The sequence below is a fragment of the Aethalodelphis obliquidens genome, unplaced genomic scaffold, assembly GCF_003676395.1.
Source record: "Aethalodelphis obliquidens isolate GAN/ISIS:26980383/991018 unplaced genomic scaffold, ASM367639v1 scaffold85, whole genome shotgun sequence".
Lineage (NCBI taxonomy): Eukaryota > Metazoa > Chordata > Mammalia > Artiodactyla > Delphinidae > Aethalodelphis > Aethalodelphis obliquidens.
Window position 1 is genome coordinate 6,531,126 of NW_020838029.1, and position 18,407 is coordinate 6,549,532.

At 35.7% G+C, this 18,407-nt stretch overlaps 1 protein-coding gene across 1 annotated transcript in view; it reads right to left on the minus strand.

Annotated features, from left to right (window-relative positions):
* Window positions 1-18,407, minus strand: part of TEX11 (testis expressed 11) — a 345,168-nt gene that overhangs the window by 219,258 nt on the left and 107,503 nt on the right. Inside the window, exon 9 of the mRNA XM_027093589.1 lies at window positions 13,702-13,787. Coding sequence (XP_026949390.1) covers window positions 13,702-13,787 — 86 coding nt within the window. The remainder of the gene's footprint in view (window positions 1-13,701; window positions 13,788-18,407) is intronic.

The following is an 18,407-nucleotide window of genomic DNA, read 5'->3' on the forward strand; positions in this document are numbered from 1 at the left end:
TAATGTTTAACAGTTACAGAGTTTCTGTTTGGGTTGATGAAAAGGTTTTGGAAATAGTGATGAGAGGTGCATAACAGAGCTAATGTAATTAATGTCACTGAATTATACTTAGAATGATTAAAATAGCAAATTTTATGATATATACATAACCACAATAAAAAATAAATGCATTACTTTTCAAAAAATATCCACTTTTAAGACAAAAGGAGGTAGTAAAGGTGAAAAAGAGGGGGAAAGTAGTTATGAAACAAAACATGAAAACAAAAAGCAAAATATCAGGTATAAATCCAAAAATAATATTACACATGAGGAGGGCAGACAGCAGAAGCAAGAAGAACTACAATCCTGAAGAATGTGGAATGAAAACCACATTCACGGAAAGAGAGACAAAATGAAAAGCCAGAGGACTATGTACCAGATAAATGAACAAGATAAAACCCCAGAAAAACAACTAAATGTAGTAGATAGGCAACCCTCCAGAAAAAGAATCAGAATACTGACAGTGAAGATGATCCAGGACCTCGGAAAAGAATGAAGGCAAAGATCAACAAGATGCAAGAAATACTTAACAGACACCTAGAAGAATTACAGAACAAACACCTAGAAGAATCAAAGAACAAACAAAGATGAAAAATAAAATAACTGAAATGAAAAATACACTAGAAGGAATCATAGCAGAATAACTGAGACAGAAGAACGGATAAGTGACCTGAAAGAGAGAATGGTGGAATTCACTGCTACAGAACAGAATAAAGAAAAAAGAATTAAAAGAAATGAAGACACCCTAAGAGACCTCTGGGACAACATTAAACGCACCAACATTCGCATTATAGGGGTCGCAGAAGGAGAAGAGAGAGAGAAAGCACCAGAGAAAATATCTAAAGAGATTATAGTCTAAAATTCCCTAACATGGGAAAGGAAATAGCCACCCAAGTCCACGAACCACAGAGAATCCCAGGTCGGATAAATCCAAGGAGAAACACACTGAGACACACAGTAATCAAATTGACAAAAATTAAAGACAAAGAAAAATTACTGAAAGCAACAAGGGAAAAATGACAAATAACATACAAGGGAAATCCCATGAAGTTAACAGCTGATTTCTCAGCAGAAACTCTACAAGCAAGAAGGAAGTGACACGATGTATTTAAAGTGATGAAAGGGAAGAACCTACAACCAAGATTACTCTACCTGGCAAGGATCTCATTCAGATTTGATGGAGAAATCAAAAGCTTTACAGACAAGCAAAAGCTAAGAGAATTCAGCACCACCAAACCAGCTCTACAACAAATGCTAAAGGAACTTCTCTAAGTGGGAAACACAAGAGAAGAAAAGGATCTACAAAAACAAACCAAAACCAATTAAGAAAATGTCAAAAGGAATATACATATTGATAATTGCCTTAAATGTGAATGGATTAAATGCTCCAACCAAAAGACACAGGCTCGCTGAATGGATACAAACACAAGACCCATATATATGCTGTCTGCAGGAGACCCACTTCAGACCTAGGGACACAAACAGACTGAAAGTGAGGGGATGGAAAAAGATATTCCACGCAAATGGAAATCAAAAGAAAGCTGGAGTAGCAATATTCATCAGATAAAATGGAGTATAAAATAAAGAATGTTACAATAGACAAGGAAGGGCACTACATAATGATCAAGGGATCAACTCAAGAAGAAGATATAACAATTATAAATATATATGCACCCAAGACAGGAGCACCTCAATACATAAGGCAACTGCTAACAGCTATAAAAGAGGAAGTCAACAGTAACACAATAATACTGGGGGACTTCAACACCTCACTTACACCAATGGACAGATTAGCCAGACAGAAAATAAATAAGGAAACAGAAGCTTTAAATGACACAATAGACAAGGTAGATTTAATTGATATTTATAGGACATACCAACCAAAAACAGAAGATTACCCTTTCTTCTCAAGTGCACACAAAACACTGTCCAGGATAGATCACATATTGGGGGTCACAAATCAAGCCTTGGTAAATTTAAGAAAACTGAAAGCATATCAAGCATTTTTTCTGACCACAATGCTATGAGATTAGAAATAATTTACAGGGGAAAAAATGTAAAAAACACAAACACATGGAGACTAAACGATATGTTACTAAATAACCAAGAGATCACTGAAGAAGTCAAAGAGGAAATCAAAACATACCTAGACACAAATGACAATGAAAACACAATTATCCAAAACCTATGGGATGCAGCAAAAGCAGTTCTAAGAGAGAAGTTTATAGCAATACAAGCCTACCTCAAAAAACAAGAAAAATCTCAAATAAACAATCTAACCTTACACCTAAAGGAACTAGAGAAAGATGAACAAAAAACCCCCAAAGTTAGCAGAAGGAAAGAAATCATAAAGATCACAGCAGAAATAAATGAAATAGAAAAAGAGAAAATATCAAAGATCAATAAAACTAAAAGCTGGTTCTTTGAGAAGATAAACAAAATTGATAAACCTTTAGCCAGACTCATCAAGAAAAAGAGGGAGAGGACTCAAATCAATAAAATTATAAATGAAAAAGGAGAAGTTACAATGGACCTCGCAGAAATACAAAGCATAAGAGACTACAACAAGCAACTCTATGCCAATAAAATGGACAGCCTGGAAGAAATGGACAAATTCTTAGAAATGTATAACCTGCCAAGGCCGAACCAGGAATAAACAGAAAATATGAACAGACCAATCACAAGTAATGAAATTGAAACTGTGATTAAAAATATCCAAACAGGGCTTCCCTGGTGGCGCAGTGGTTGAGAGTCCGCCGGCCAATGCAGGGGACATGGGTTAATGCCCCGGTCCGGGAAGATCCTACATGCCGTGGAGCAGCTAGGCCCGTGAGCCATGGCCGCTGAGCCTGCGCGTCGGGAGCCTGTGCTCCGCAACAGGAGAGGCCACAACAGTGAGAGGCCCACATACTGCAGAAAAAAAAAAAAAATGCAAACAAACAAAAGTCCAGGGCCAGATGGCTTAACAGGTGAATTCTATCAAACATTTCGAAAAGAGCTAACACCCATTCTTCTCAAACACTTCCACAAAATCGCAGAGGAAGGAACTCCAAACTCATTCTACGAGGCCACCATCACCCTGACACCAAAACCAGACAAAGATATGACAAAAAAAGAAAATTACTGATTAATATCACTGATGAAGATAGATGCAAAAATCGTCAACAAAATACTAGCAAACAGAATCCAACTACACATTAAAAGGATCATACACCATGATCAAGTAGAATTTATCCCAGGGATGCAAGGATTCTTCAATATATGCAAATCAATCGATGCGATACACCATATTAACAAACTGTAGAATAAAAACCCTATGATCATCTCAATAGATGCAGAAAAAGCTTTTGAGAAAATTCAACACCCACTTACGATAAAAACTCTCCAGAAAGTAGGCATAGAGGGAACCTACCTCAACATAATAAAGGTCATATATGACAAACCCACAGCAAACATCATTCTCAATGGTGAAAAACTGAAAGCATTTCCTCTAAGATCAGGAAGAAGACAAGGATGTCCACTCTTGCCACTATTACTCAACACAGTTTTGGATATCCTAGCCACAGCAATCAGAGAAGGAAAAGAAATAAAATGAATCCAAATCGGAAAAGAAGAAGTAAAACTGTCACTGCAGATGACATGATACTATACATAGATAATCCTAAAGATACTACCAGAAAACTCCTAAAGCCAATCAGTGAATTTGGTAAAGTTGCAGGATACAAAATTAATGCACAGAAATCTCTGGCATTCATATACAGTAACAACAAAAGATCAGAATGAGAAATTAAGCAAATAATCCCATTCACCATTGCAACAGAAAGAATAAAATACATAGGAATAAACCTACCTAAGGAGACAAAAGACCTATACTCACAAAACTATAAGACACTGATGAAAGAAATCAAAGATGACACAAACAGATGGAGAAATATACCATGTTCTTGGACTGGAAGAATAAATACTGTCAAAAAGACTATTCTACCCAAAGCAATCTACAGATTCAATGCAATCCCTATCAAATTACTAATGCCATTTTTCACAGAACTAGAACAAAAAATTTCACAATTTGTATGGAAATGCAGAAGTCCCAGAATAGCCAAAGCAATCTTAAGAAAAAAAAACAGAGCTGGAGGAATCAGGCTCCCTGACTTCAAACTATACTACAAAGCTACAGTAATCAAATCAGCATGGTACTGGCACAAAACCAGAAATATAGATCAATGAAACAGGATAGAAAGCCCATAAATAAATGCACACACCAACGGTCAATTAATCTACAACAAACGAGGCAAGAATATACAATGGAGAAAAGACAGTCTCTTCAATAAGTGGTGCTGGGAAAACTGGACAGCTACATGTAAAAGAATGAAATTAGAACACTCCCTAACACCATACACAAAAATAAACTCAAAATGGATTAAAGACCTAAATGTAAAACTGGACACTATAAAACTCTTAAAGGAAAACATAGGAAGAACACTCTTTTACATAAATCACAACAAGATCTTTTTTGACCCACCTCCTAGAGTAATGGAAATAAAAACAAAAATAAACAAGTGCGAACTAATGAATCTTTTTCACAGCAAAGCAAACCATAAACAAGACGAAAAGACAACTGTCAGAATGGGAGAAAATATTTGCAAACGAATCAATGGACAAAGGATTAATCTCCAAAATATATAAACAGCTCATGGAGCTCAAAATCAAAAAAGCAAACAACCCAATCAAAAAATGGGATGAAGACCTAAACAGACATTTCTCCAAAGAAGACATACAGATGGCCAAGAGGCACATGAAAAGATACTCAACATCACTAATTATTAGAGAAATGCAAATCAAAACTACAATGAGGTATCACCTCACACCAGTTAGAATCATCAGAAAATCTACAAACAGAAAATGCTGGAGAGGGAGTGGAGAAAAGAGAACCCTCTTGCTTTGTTGGTGGGAATGTAAATTGATACAGCCACTATGGAGAATAGTATGGAGGTTCCTCAGAAAACTAAATATAGATCTACCAGATGACCCAGCAATCCCACTACTGGGCATATACCCAGAGAGAGCTATAATTTAAAAAGACACATGCACCCCAATATTCATTGCAGCACTATTTACAATAGCTAGGTCATGGAAGCAACCTAAATGCCCATCGACGAATGGATAAAGAAGATGTGGTACATATATACAACGGAGTATTACTCAGCCATTAAAAGGAATGAAATTGGGTCATTTGTAAAGACGTGGATGGATCTAGAGACTGTCATACACAGTGAAGTAAGTCAGAAAGAGAAAAACAAGTATCGTATATTAACACATATATGTGGAATCTAGAAAAATGGTACAGATGACCTGGTTTGCAAGGCAGAATAGAGACACAGATGTAGAGAACAAACGTATGTACACCAAGGGGGGATAGTGGGAGGGGGTGGTGGTGGTTGGATGAATTGGGAGATTGGGATTGACATATATACACTAGTATGTATAAAACAGATAAATAAGCAAATTAAATTTTTAAAATATTAACATGAAATATGAATGGATTAAACAATACAGTCAGATGGCAGGGATTTTCAGACTAAATTCAAAAACGAGATCCAACTATATGCTGTTGATGAGAGACACACTTTAGATTCAAAGAAACAAAGAGGATGAAAGTAAAGGAATGGAAGAAGATATACCATGTAAATAACAACCATAAGAGCACTAGAATAGCTATACTAATATCAGACAAAACAGACTTCAAAACAAAAGAAAATGTTACTAGAGATAAAGAAGGATATTTTGTAATGATAAAAAAGGCTAATCCATCAGGAAGATACAACAATTATAAACATATATGGACCTAACAACAGAGCCCCAAAATACATGAAGCAAAAGTCAACAATATTGAATGGAGAGGTACATAATTAAACAATGATATTTGGGGATGTCAGTGTCCCACTTTCAGTAATGCATATTACAACTAGGCAGAGCATCAAAAAGGATACAGAAGATTTGAACAACACTATGAACCTACTAACCTAACAGACAACTACACCACACTGCACCAGATAACAGCAGACTACACATTCTTCTAGAATGGAACACATTCTAGGCCTTAAAAAGCCTCAGTTGACTTAACAGAATTGAAATCATACAAAATATGTTCTCTCCTTACATGGAAATAAATTAGAAGTAAAGAACAAAAAGAAGTTATTTGGAAATTAAACAACACACTCCTAAATAACCAACGGGTCAAAGAATAAATCACAAGGGAAATTAGAAAATACCTTGAGCTGAATGAAAAAGGAAAACAAAACATACCAAAACTTACTGGATGGAACTAAAGCAATGGTTAGGGGAAATATCCTAGCCATAAACAGCAATATTAAAAAAGATCTCAACCTTTCATCTTAGGGGGAAAAAAAAGCCAGCACACTAAACCTAAAGCAAGCACAGAGGAGAAAAGTCATAAAGATTACAGTGGAAATAAATGGAATAGAATACTTAAAAAAACAATAGAGAAAATCACGAAAACCAAAAATTGGTTCACTGAAAAGATCCAACAAATTGACAAAACTTTAGCTAGGCTAGACTAACCAAGAAGAGAAAAGACTCAAATTACTAAAATCAGGAATCAAATAGGGGTGACATCACTACTGACATTTGGAGAAAGACTATTCATAAATCTCTTGTATAAATCTCTTAATCTCTCCAAATTTCCATTTCCTTATCTGTACAAGATGAAGTTGATCGATATCATTTTTTAAACTCTAAGCAGATGAATCATTTTTTTCAAACAAAATCTTAAAAGGACATACTACATAGGAAACTGATTAAAGCCTAATTTCTCTGAAGCAAGATGGGGATCTTGGAGAAGTGTGAATAAGTCTCCTCCTGTTAAAGGAGATTCTGAAGCTCTTCTGGCAGAACCTAAGGGTACCACAGAACAGTTTCTTAATTTCTGAACTAGATGATCTGTAAGGGTTCTTACAGCTATAAAGTGTTATCTATAGTAAATTATCTTATTAAAATTTCTACTATACAATTTGTTATATTTCCACAAGATGGTGCTAATACATTCCATTTTCCATTAAAACATGTCTTCTATATGATCATTTTTACAGTTAATAATTTTATCATAGTCTATGATCATATAATACCCTTAACTTTTCAAAGTACTATTGTATTACTTATGTTATCTTCATTACAAGCCACCTACACAAATAATGTTGCACTAATTTTTCAGATGATGATATCACAGCACATAGTAGTTAGGTAAGTGACCCAAGGTCACACAGTTGATTAGTAACAGATTTTCTAATGCTAGCTCTGTGTTCTTTCCCTAGATCACACTGCCTGATTACAGATAATATTGTCAAAATCTCAAGGTCTCAGGCTGAGACAGAAGCAAAAATAAAGCAATGAATATTAAGTAGCATTAAAACTGATACAAACTGCCCTTGGGCTCATGTACTGAACCATTAATATTTGTGCATATAAATCCATTTATGTATATTTCCTTTACTGTTTCCCTTCTTATTAGAAGACCTCTGGTGTCACATATTCCTATACAACCATAGTAAAGGCTAAATACTGATAAATAAAAATATCTCATTAATACTGTCCTTATTGTAAACATAACTACTTTTTAAAACCATCATAGAAATTACATAATCTGGGTTTACTAACTCTAAGCACTATAAATTTAGAAACTAACACTATAATTTTTGTTAAATTCTCCTCTTTCGATTCCATAAGAGATACAAAAAGTTTTATAGAACAGGAAAGAAACACACTTCTCTTCCCACTTGAGGATACTACGTCTAACATAAAAACTATCCCCAACTACTAAGAAACAACTCACATTAGCTGCCAACTAAGACAGGCTTTAGATTCGTTTTAGAGAAATTTAAAATGGTGTTAGAAAAGGAGCTAAAAAATTACTCCTCCTCTAACATACTACTTACCCAATTATTTATTCACATCCAAAAGTCTAGCAACATTAAGTTTAGGTTGCGTGTGTGTGTGTGTGTGTGTGTGTGTGTGTGCGCGCGTGTGTGTGTGTGTTTTTAAGAAAATACGAAATGAGACCTTATGGTCTCAGAAGGATGCTAAAGAAATCATGCTTTCTTTGGATGCTGAGAGGAGAAAAGCAACCCAGGCCCCTCACACAAGGAGCTGAGAAATATTCTCATTTTTGGTAACCTACAAAGGCCTCTCCTCTTCAGAAATTTATAAGCACTTAGTCTCTGACGTGTAGGTTAAGGCAGCAGGGTCATTTAAATTTCAGTTATTAAGATCAATATTAGATTATTGTTTACAAAACACTTTGAGGGTTTTATCCAATTCTTCAGGATTCTATCCAATTCAAATGTTTTCTGTCATTTTCCCAATTTATTTCACTGTCTCTACTACAAGAGGTCACCAATTAGGAATTTTCCTGTGTATAGTTTTGGGCTCAGTTTCATTTCACTAACCTTCTTTATTTACTATACGTTTTGTAAAAACACAACTCCTTAAATCTTCCAAATACATGTCAAGGATTCTCACGTTTTCCTTGTCGTTTAATATATTAAGAGTTTTTAAAAACTATTTTTGAAAAAAAATAAAGAGAACAAAGTAAAATGTTAATACTGAGCATTTATGAGTGTGGGATTACAGGGGACTTTTACTTTCCATATTACTTTATCTGCGACATTTAAATTTTTATATTTAGCACATACAACTGCTTTAATCAGCAAAGCAGGTTTTTTTGTTGTTTTTTGTTTTTTTTTTTTTTGCGGTACGCGGGCCTCTCACTGCCGTGGCCTCTCCCGTTGCGGAGCACAGGCTCCGGACATGCAGGCTCAGCGGCCATGGCTCATGGGCCCAGCCGCTCCGCGGCATATGGGATCTTCCCGAAACAGGGCACGAACACGTGTTCCCTGCATCGGCAGGCAGACTCTCAACCACTGCGCCACCAGGGAAGCCCAGCAAATAAGTTTTTTTAAAAATTAATTCTATTTATTTATTTTTAATTTGGCCACTCAGCGTGGCATGTGAGATCTCAGTTCCTGACCAGGGATCGACCCCATGCTCACTGCACCGGAAGTGCAGAGTCTTAACCAATGGACCACCAGGGAAGTCCCCAATCAGCAAAGAAGTTTTAAACATTATTTTTACTATATCCATGGGTATTACCCTTTCATTTTGATTCTTCGCTCACAAATTTAATTTGCCGTAATTAGAAAATAGGTCTTACAGCAAAAGGGGAAAAGTAAGGCTCCCCAAATGTTTACCAGCCAGTAGCTCCAAGGAACACAGGAGTGAATTAGAAAGAACTACTAGAAATCAAGGAAAAATCATCCTTGATAAAGAATATGATTAAGGTGGGACTTCCTGGTGGTGCAGTGGTTAAGAATCCGCCTGCCAATGCAGGGGACACGGGTTTGAGCCCTGGTCCAGGAAGATCCTACATGTCGCGGAGCAACTAAGCCCGTGTGCCACAACTACTGAGCCCACGTGCCACAACTACTGAAGCTCACGTGCCTAGAGCCCGTGCTCCACAACAAAAGAAGCCAGTGCAATGAGAAGCCTACGCACCTCAAGGAAGAGTAGTCCCCACTCACTGCAACTAGAGAAAGCCCACGTGCAGCAATGAAGACCCAACGCAGCCAAAAATAAATAAATAAAATAAATAAGTTTTTTAAAATAAATTAAAAATAAACAAATTCTATCATGATAAAAAAAAAAAAGAATATGACTAAGATATGGGGATGAGGACATTCTTCTCCCAGGGGAAAAATAATCTCCAAAGTCTTTGCAGTAAATCAGTGTAATTGCAAAGCCTTTTGAGTTGGACTCATTTCTATTGTTTGGTTTACAGTATAATACTAATTAGTTAGAGCACAATTTCTGTAAACCTTTTCTAAAAAGCCAAGTTCAGCAAAATATATGTCCAAATTGTTAGACAGGACTTTAAAAGACTAAACACTAAATTTAAATTCTACCCGGGCAACTGAGAGGCCACTAACAAATCCCCTAGAGCGCAGAAGAAAGTTCTATATCAAGAGTCTCTTCCCACCTACTTATTCTTGCCTTTGCCAGGAGCAGACAGAGGAGCTCAGTATAGCAAGAATTACAAAAGGGGAGAAAAAGAAAAACTGTACTTTATTAAACAAGAAAACCTCTTAAACATATTTCCAAAGCTCGTTTCAAAGATCTGAAATTTTATATTCTATGGAGTCCTAACTGAATTTGTCATTTGAATACACTGAGGCAGGTACCTTGACGCCAACAGTAAAGTAAGATTAAGGATTCCCAATTTCATTCAGAATTATAGCGACCTTTCTTAATCTGTGGCATCTCTAATAAGGGGACATAATCAAAAAAGTGTGTCAGAGGGACTTCCCTGGTGGCGCAATGGTTAAGAGTCCGCCTGCCAATGCAGGGGACACGGGTTCGATCCCCAGTCCAGGAAGATCCCACATGCCGTGGAGTAGCTAAGCCCGTGAGCCACAACTACTGAGCCTGTGCTCTAGAGCCCACAAGCCACAACTACTGAAGCCTGCGTGCCTAGAGCCCGTGCTCCGCAACAAGAGAAGCCACCACAATGTGAATCCTGCGCACCGCAACGAAGAGTAGCCCCTGCTGGCTGCAACTAGAGAAAGCCTGCATGCAGCAATGAAGACCCAAAGCAGCCAAAAATAAATAAATTTTTTAAAAATCCCCCCCGCAAAAAAATGTGGCAGAAATCAAGGAAAGCAGCAGCTGTTTATGAAGTTTTCTTAGCAAAAGAAAAGGCAAGAGGGAGACAAAGACTGATCAAGGTCCTAAACTGAGATCTGTTAACAAGAACTGAGAGAAAAAGAAAAGAGCTTTATAAGCAATACCCACTACCACCCTTTATGTTCTAGGCTTCTACTTCAACAAAATTCTAATATACTACAGCAATTTTGGTATCTTATCATTTGTGAAAAAATGAGGGGCTTCCCTTTTAGACTGAATGGGTATTTCCAAATTGTATGTAACCACTAGCTTAAGATATCCACTGTTCTCAAAAGAGTTAAGCCTGTAGAAAGTACACTCACCTTCCATGCCCTCCTTCTAGTACAAAACCTACAGAGAAAGGTGCTTAATTAGCAGCTATTCATTCCTGCTTTTATCACAAACTGCTCCCAACAGTTTTCTCAACACACAGATAATTAAAGCACAAAGAAGAACTGCCCCCAAGAATGGCAGTATATGATAAAAAGATGTGGGTGTCTGTCTTTATAATATTTTTACTTGGGAAGTCAACAAGTAATCTGTGTTTGATTTCACTGTGATAAATTTTAGAATATACTAGTGAAGCAGCCACATTAGTGCCCATTTGCGGTAAATAGCAAACACATCACCTAGCAATAGCAGCAGCTACTGCCATATATTGAGCAGTTTCTATTTCCCAAGCCATGTTACTAAATACTCTACAATATATGCATCATCGTATTTAATCTCTAGAATAATTCTAAAAAGTAGGTATCACAATGTTGATAATTATTTTTGCCTCTTTTTAAATACATTAAAATATAACCCTTTTCAAGGCATTTGACAATACTTCACTAAGTTATTTTTATATCCCCAAAAGATGTGGAAAAATAATCTGGCAGAAAGATTAAAATAATATATAATAACTAGGGCTAGAATTCAAGTCCTTCCTGTTTTTCCCAATCTCATTCTAGTGACAAGAATACAAAAAGAGTCAAAAATATAGTGGTGCTCTATAAATTTGTTATTATCTAAATATGACTGTGGGTCAAATAATGTTCCTAATAATACAGACACTAAACAGAGTAAAAATCTGATATAGTCAGCTTATGATATAAATATCAGTCATGCTCTGTCACTGTCATATTTTCCTTCTGTACGGTTTTCTAAAAAAGATGATGACAGATAAGAGATCAACAATCCATGGCATATACGATAATAACCTACATTTATGCCACTTCAAGCCTCAGCCTACTCTTATAAGCAGTTGCTAGAGAGCATTCATGTTTATGTTCATTCTGGCATAAACTACAGGCTCACCTCCATAGTCTTAAGCTTCCAGAAGCCATCCATGGCACCACAGTATCCTTTTTTTCTTTTTTTTTTTTGTCCTTCCCATTCCTGTCTCCTTGGCATACTAATCTTTTGATAGGTTGATGCCATAACCTTTGTGATTGCTGCTCCCCTAAATACTGTCAAATCCTGGAATAGAACTCATTCAATTCACTTTATAAAAAGGTTGTTCATTTAAAGGAAACTTGTTGTAAACCTATGCTAAACTAGCTAGCTCCTTTAGTATATTTTTAATAATTCAATTGATAAATGTGATTTATAATAAACATTTCAGGTATATTCCACTTGTATGAAACATTCTAAATTGAGACAAGTATACCTCTTGTAACTGCATAAGCCTGCTCTGTCAGGCATAGTTCGTTACAGAGTTTGATCAATCTTTGAGCTCTAAAAAGTCTTTTACATAAACAAGTTATTTGCATAAGTATTTTATTAGAGATATATACGCCTATGAGTACTATAATCTTAATGACCATATTTCTATTTATTTCATTAATGGTAAATGTAATTTTCACAATAGTTAGACTAATCAAGAGAATATCTCCAAATAACTAGAACTAACCCCATACTCAAAGAAGGGAAACATTTAGGAATTGATTTGCTATATTTTACTCCATAATCTTCTGATATTCAAAAGACTTGGGACTTCCCTGGTGGTGCAGTGGTTAAGAATCCACCTGCCAATGCAGGGGACACAGGTTCAAGCCCTGGTCCGGGAAGATCCCACATGCCGCAGAGCAACTAAGCCCATGCGCCACAACTACTGAGCCTGCACTCTAGAGCCCACGAGCCACAACTTACTGAAGCCCGCACACCTAGAGCCCGTGCTCTGCAACAAGAGAAGCCACTGCAATGAGAGGCCCGCGCACTGCAAAGAAGAGTAGCCCCCACTCGCCACAACTAGAGAAAGTCCATGCACAGCAACGAAGACCCAACATAGCCATTAATTAATTAATTAAAAAGGAAAAGAAAATGCGAAGCACTTTATGTGACATCTCCAGAAAAATAGATTTTTCACAGAAATTCACTAGCAATTACTGAGTATCTACTATTATGTCAGGACCTGTACTGGGCATAGGTATTCAGTGAAACACAGGATTCTTGCATATAGTTGCTATATTTTTGCACTATTCCCTGGTATTTCCAGATTCAACACAACAGTACAAATCTTAGTGTAGTTCTAAGCATATAGTAAGTGCTTAATATATACTTACTTAACTGATATTAAAATACCAAGATTCTCTTAAGACTAATAATTTTAGGTGATCCTACTATTTACCCACCTGCCCTTATACTCTGGGGTTAGCAGACAGCAATACATACCAAAGCAAAAAATAAGGATTTCCATATTCTTGATGAAGATACACAGGAGGAATGGAGGGAGAACATGCTTTTATGTTATTAACAATAGAATACATTTTTCTATCAACTGGCAACATATAAGAATAATAAACAATACACGTTAAAGGAGTAACTAAATTTAGCATGTTGACTTTTGAAATCAGAAAATGTTTAAACTGCCAAAGTACCCTATAGTAAGTATTAACTGAACTCTATGATAATAATCGTTAATTTATATTCATTATTTTTTTATATTACCTGAGCCAGAAAGAACTTTCTTCATATTTATTCTGCTTGTAGGTTTCTATTCCAAAGCTATAACAGAGAATATGAAGATATCCGCTCTACAATATTAAAAAAAAAAAAACAAGATACGTCAGATTCATGATTCTCTTAACGTTAAAAAAATCTATAGCATTTCAGAGTCTTTAAGACATACTTAGTGTTCCGTACATCAAAATAACCCACTCATCCTTATCAAAACCTCTCAATTTATATAAAGAGGAACTAAAAAATACTCAGGGTGTGGCATTAGTTCCCTATGGAAAGGTAATACAATACATTACTAAAAGGTCCTTTGTAACAGGAAATGGGAAAACTAATCATTGCCCAGCAAAAGAGCAGGCTAAAAATGCCTCTGTAGGTTGCCAGATTCAGTAAAAGGCGTTAGAAAAGAGTATATTCAAAGAAAACAAAATCACCACTGAGGGGGGCAAAAAAATGAAGGAATACCTTTCAAAATTAAGACAACTTTAAAAAACGTGAAATGTGTCCAAAGCACTTTCTAGTCATAAGACTTTAGAAAGTTAATTTAATGGATCTCTTGATAACAACAAAAATTTTCTTTACATAAATTACCACTGAGATGAAGGTAGGAACAAGTATGTGAATGATGCCATAGTAAAATACTCTTACAGATTAATCAGCATCTCAGTCGCTGTGTGAATGTCATATCATACAGAATTTTCATTCATCAAAATACTGGGAAATGGCATAAAAGAAAAAAAACTTAATTCTAATAATTTACCCAAATATCCCATCACTATTTACAGAAACCATCTATCCAGAAACTGATTATATCCATATAAAGGAGTCCTTTATAAGTTTAACCTGAGTAAGACTACAGAAGCAGATCCTCAATTAAGAATCCAAGATCTGAGGGAAGTTATTCATAAGTAATGTGTAAAGAGCTGTCTTGCTTCAAAAAAGTTTCCCTTTGAATTACAGTACAGTACATTCAGAAAGCAGAAGTTCAATATGCATGCCTGAGCACATCAGACCTACTGCATATTTGAATCTAAAATAAAGAACAGTCTTGGTAATGTGGGTCTGGCAAGAATCCAGAAGTATTTAAATGCATTCTCGACATTTCAGCAGAAAAATTTCAGCAGAAAAAGCTTAACTCATTACATGCCCCAGATCCCATAGGTTCACACAGGGCTACACCAGTTATGTAGCTATACTGGAATAATGCAGCTTATACCCACTTGCTGTAGAGAGGCTTGCAACTAACTTACACAGAGAAAAATGGAAAGTAAAACTTTTGATGAACATTTAAATGTACTGAGTCTTTATTCAATTTCCTCAGTGTTTTTTTTTCTTCCCTCACAATCCCTTCAAGTGTACTTACATTATATACTACTTCCTAAGGGAGAAAAGAATACAAAACAATAAACTTATAAGACCAAAGCTACAAAATACTAAGATATCTTTCAAGAGACCTGCACAATATTTTCAATGTAATGACCGAAAAAAAATCTTTTAACTACCAGTACTGCTCCATTCACTCATTCATTTATATATTCAATGATTAATATATACTAAGCATGTCTTATCTATTAGGTACTATTTTAGGCCTTAGAGACATATAAGTGAACAAAGCAGACAAAAATCTCTGTCCTCATGAAACATTTCTAATGGGGTATTTAGTACTAAGATTTATACAAATCTCTCTTTAAAAAATACGTTCCTGGCCTTCCATGGAGTGGTAACATCTCGTTTTGCAAGTAATACACAGTGGCAAAAAAAACACAAAGAAAGTAGATCTGTAAGTCTGTTGTATATTGGTCATATAGAAACGGACATATGGGACCAGAACTCATGGAATCTCTAGAAACTCCAGCCACTGCTACATCTACTGGCCCAGAAATAAAAGATCCAACCGAATACCTAATTTACAATGCCACGATGAGACTATATAGATGATTTTTAAAACTCAGTTAGATACTGCAGCTGAAAATGAGTTTGATCACTAACTTCTGAGTTCAGTATGAGGCTTCTTAAAAATATATTTATTTATTTATTAGGCTGTGCTGGGTCTTAGCTACAGCACGCGGGATCTTCGTTGAGGTGTGCAGGACCTTTAGTTACGGCATGTGGGATCTTTTAGTTGCGGCATGCGGGCTCTTAGTTGTGGCATGAGGTATCTATTGATAGTTCCCTGACCAGGGATTGAACCCGTGCCCCCGCTGCATTGGGAGCACGGAATCTTAACCACTGGACCACCAGGGAAGTCCCCTTTTTATTTTTAATTAACTAGATAATTTCATTTTCTGTGAATTACTTTATAAATTAGGTTCTTAAAATTCAGAAAAAGCAAACCTATTATTTTTTTAGTTCCAAGTTATTTTTCTTTGTGATTTTGCTGTCTTTTAAACATTTATAGATCATGTATTTTTACATTTTGTTCAATTATAATTGTGTAACAATAACTGAATGATAATTGCCTGCCTTTCTTCCTTAATGGCTTTAAGACGTTTACCTTCCAATCCTCCCTTACTCAGCTTTCTCTAATCCTCAGATGTCTCAGTAATAATAAACAACAGGTCATTCGTTATTTCTCCTGGTGCTCTAAGATACAATTTTCCAAACACTTTATTTCTCTGCCTGTAAACAATACAGCATTACCTTCTGCCATCATGTCAACACCTTAAGTAATTCCTAATCTAGTTTTGGGATACAGGAAGGATGTCTCAGAAATAAGAGAGTTGGCTTATTTAATTCATTAATTCTTTTTAAGTGAATAACACTACAGTTAGCTCCTCTCCAACCTTTATCCGATCATTTCCTCTCATTATAAGATTTCTTGCCCTGGATTTTCAGGTCTTGTCTAAACCTTAAGCCCATCAAAAGCACACTACATAATTTCATTGACCTTTAGAATGAAAATCATGAGTTTTCTAACAGTATAGTTTTATCAATCACCTTCTAAACAATATACAAACTCTCATCTCTGAACTTCAAGGTCCTTTACTGGTAGCCCCATCCTAACGAAGGCATAGTTAATAATTACTTTTCTGTTACATATCCTTGATCCTCTAATTCAGTCCTTTCCCCTCTCTTTACATTTGCTTTTCCCTTTATCATCTCTAACTCTGTGCAAGATACCAAACGTTTTCTTTCCCTAAACACCAGCTATGAGTCTCCTTTCATATCTTTCAATATGCAATTCAATGTCCATTTACTCTACAAAGCATATTAAAGAAAGGTGTCCGTCCTCTAGTAATTTATAATGTGAAATAGATAGCAACAGAGCTAGAGACAAAAGAAAGAGATGGTAAAAACATGCAAATGCAAACAATCCAAGAAACTTTACAGATGAAATTATTAGAATTAATAAAAGAGTTCAGAAGTTGCTGGATATTAAATAAACATTTAAAAGCAACTGCTTTGAAATGCAACCAATGACAAATAAAAATGTAAACTCTAAGATATCACTTATGACAGCAAGTTGACTGAAGTATCTTTATACAGAAAATTACAAAACTATGTTGAAATACATTAAAGACGACTATATAAATTAGGACATATCACATTCATTGATAAGAAGACTCAACATTATAAAGACAGTGATACCCTCCAAATTAATTATAAATCAAATGCCATTTCAATCAAAATTTCAATAGTTTTTCACCAAACTTGACAAGGTGACTCTATAAGGAATATAGAAGAGTAAAAGGCCCAGAACAGCTAAAACAACATTGAAGAAGAATAAAGTAAAAGAACTTATGCTATCAAGACTATACTGAGTTAAATAATGCCCTCCTCCCAAAATTCATGTCCATCTGGAACCAGTGAACTTTACCTTATTTGGAAATAGGGTCTTTGCAGTATAATCAAGGTGAGGTAATACTGGATTAGGGTGCATCCTAAATCCATCATGACTGTCCTTACAAAAACAGAACTCAAAAATAATATAGATAAAATGTAATTCTAAAAATGTTCATCTAACCCACACGAAGGTGGGAAAAAGTAGACAGGAAACAAAAAGCAGAGAAAACAAACAAAAAAGCCAGCATCACATTCCTGTTAAAGATGTCAGACTGAGCACACACAACTACCTCTGCTGTCTCCTAACACCCCAGTAAAATGATAGTAAAAGAAGAAAAGTTTTTAATTGTGGTAAAAAGCATGTAACGAAATGTACCATCTTAACCATTTTTAAGTGTAGAATTTAGTAGTGTTAACTATATTCATATTGTTGTGCAAGAGATCTCCAGAACTTTTTCATCTTGTAAAACTGAAACTCTTTACCCATTGAACAATAACCCTTCATTTGCCCCTCCCTAAACCACTGGCAATCACCATTCTACTTTGTTTCTGTGAGTTTGACTACTTCAAATACCTCATATAGCTTACCATTCCCCCTCCCCATATCCTCAAATCCATTCTCTAGTAGGTCTGTGTCTTTATTCCTGTCTTACCCCTAAGCTGTGACAAAGCGAGAGAGAGGCATGGACATATATACACTACCAAACATAAGGTAGATAGCTAGTGGGAAGCAGCTGCATAGCACAGCTTTCAACAAACTTGAAAGTAAGATCAATAGAAATTATTCAGTTTGAGGAGCAGAAAGAAAAAGGAATGAAGAACAATGAACAGAGCCTGAGACCCATGAGACAACAACAATGTATGTAAAATCAGAGTCCCTGAAGGAGAGAAGACAGAGAAAAAAGCAGAAAGAA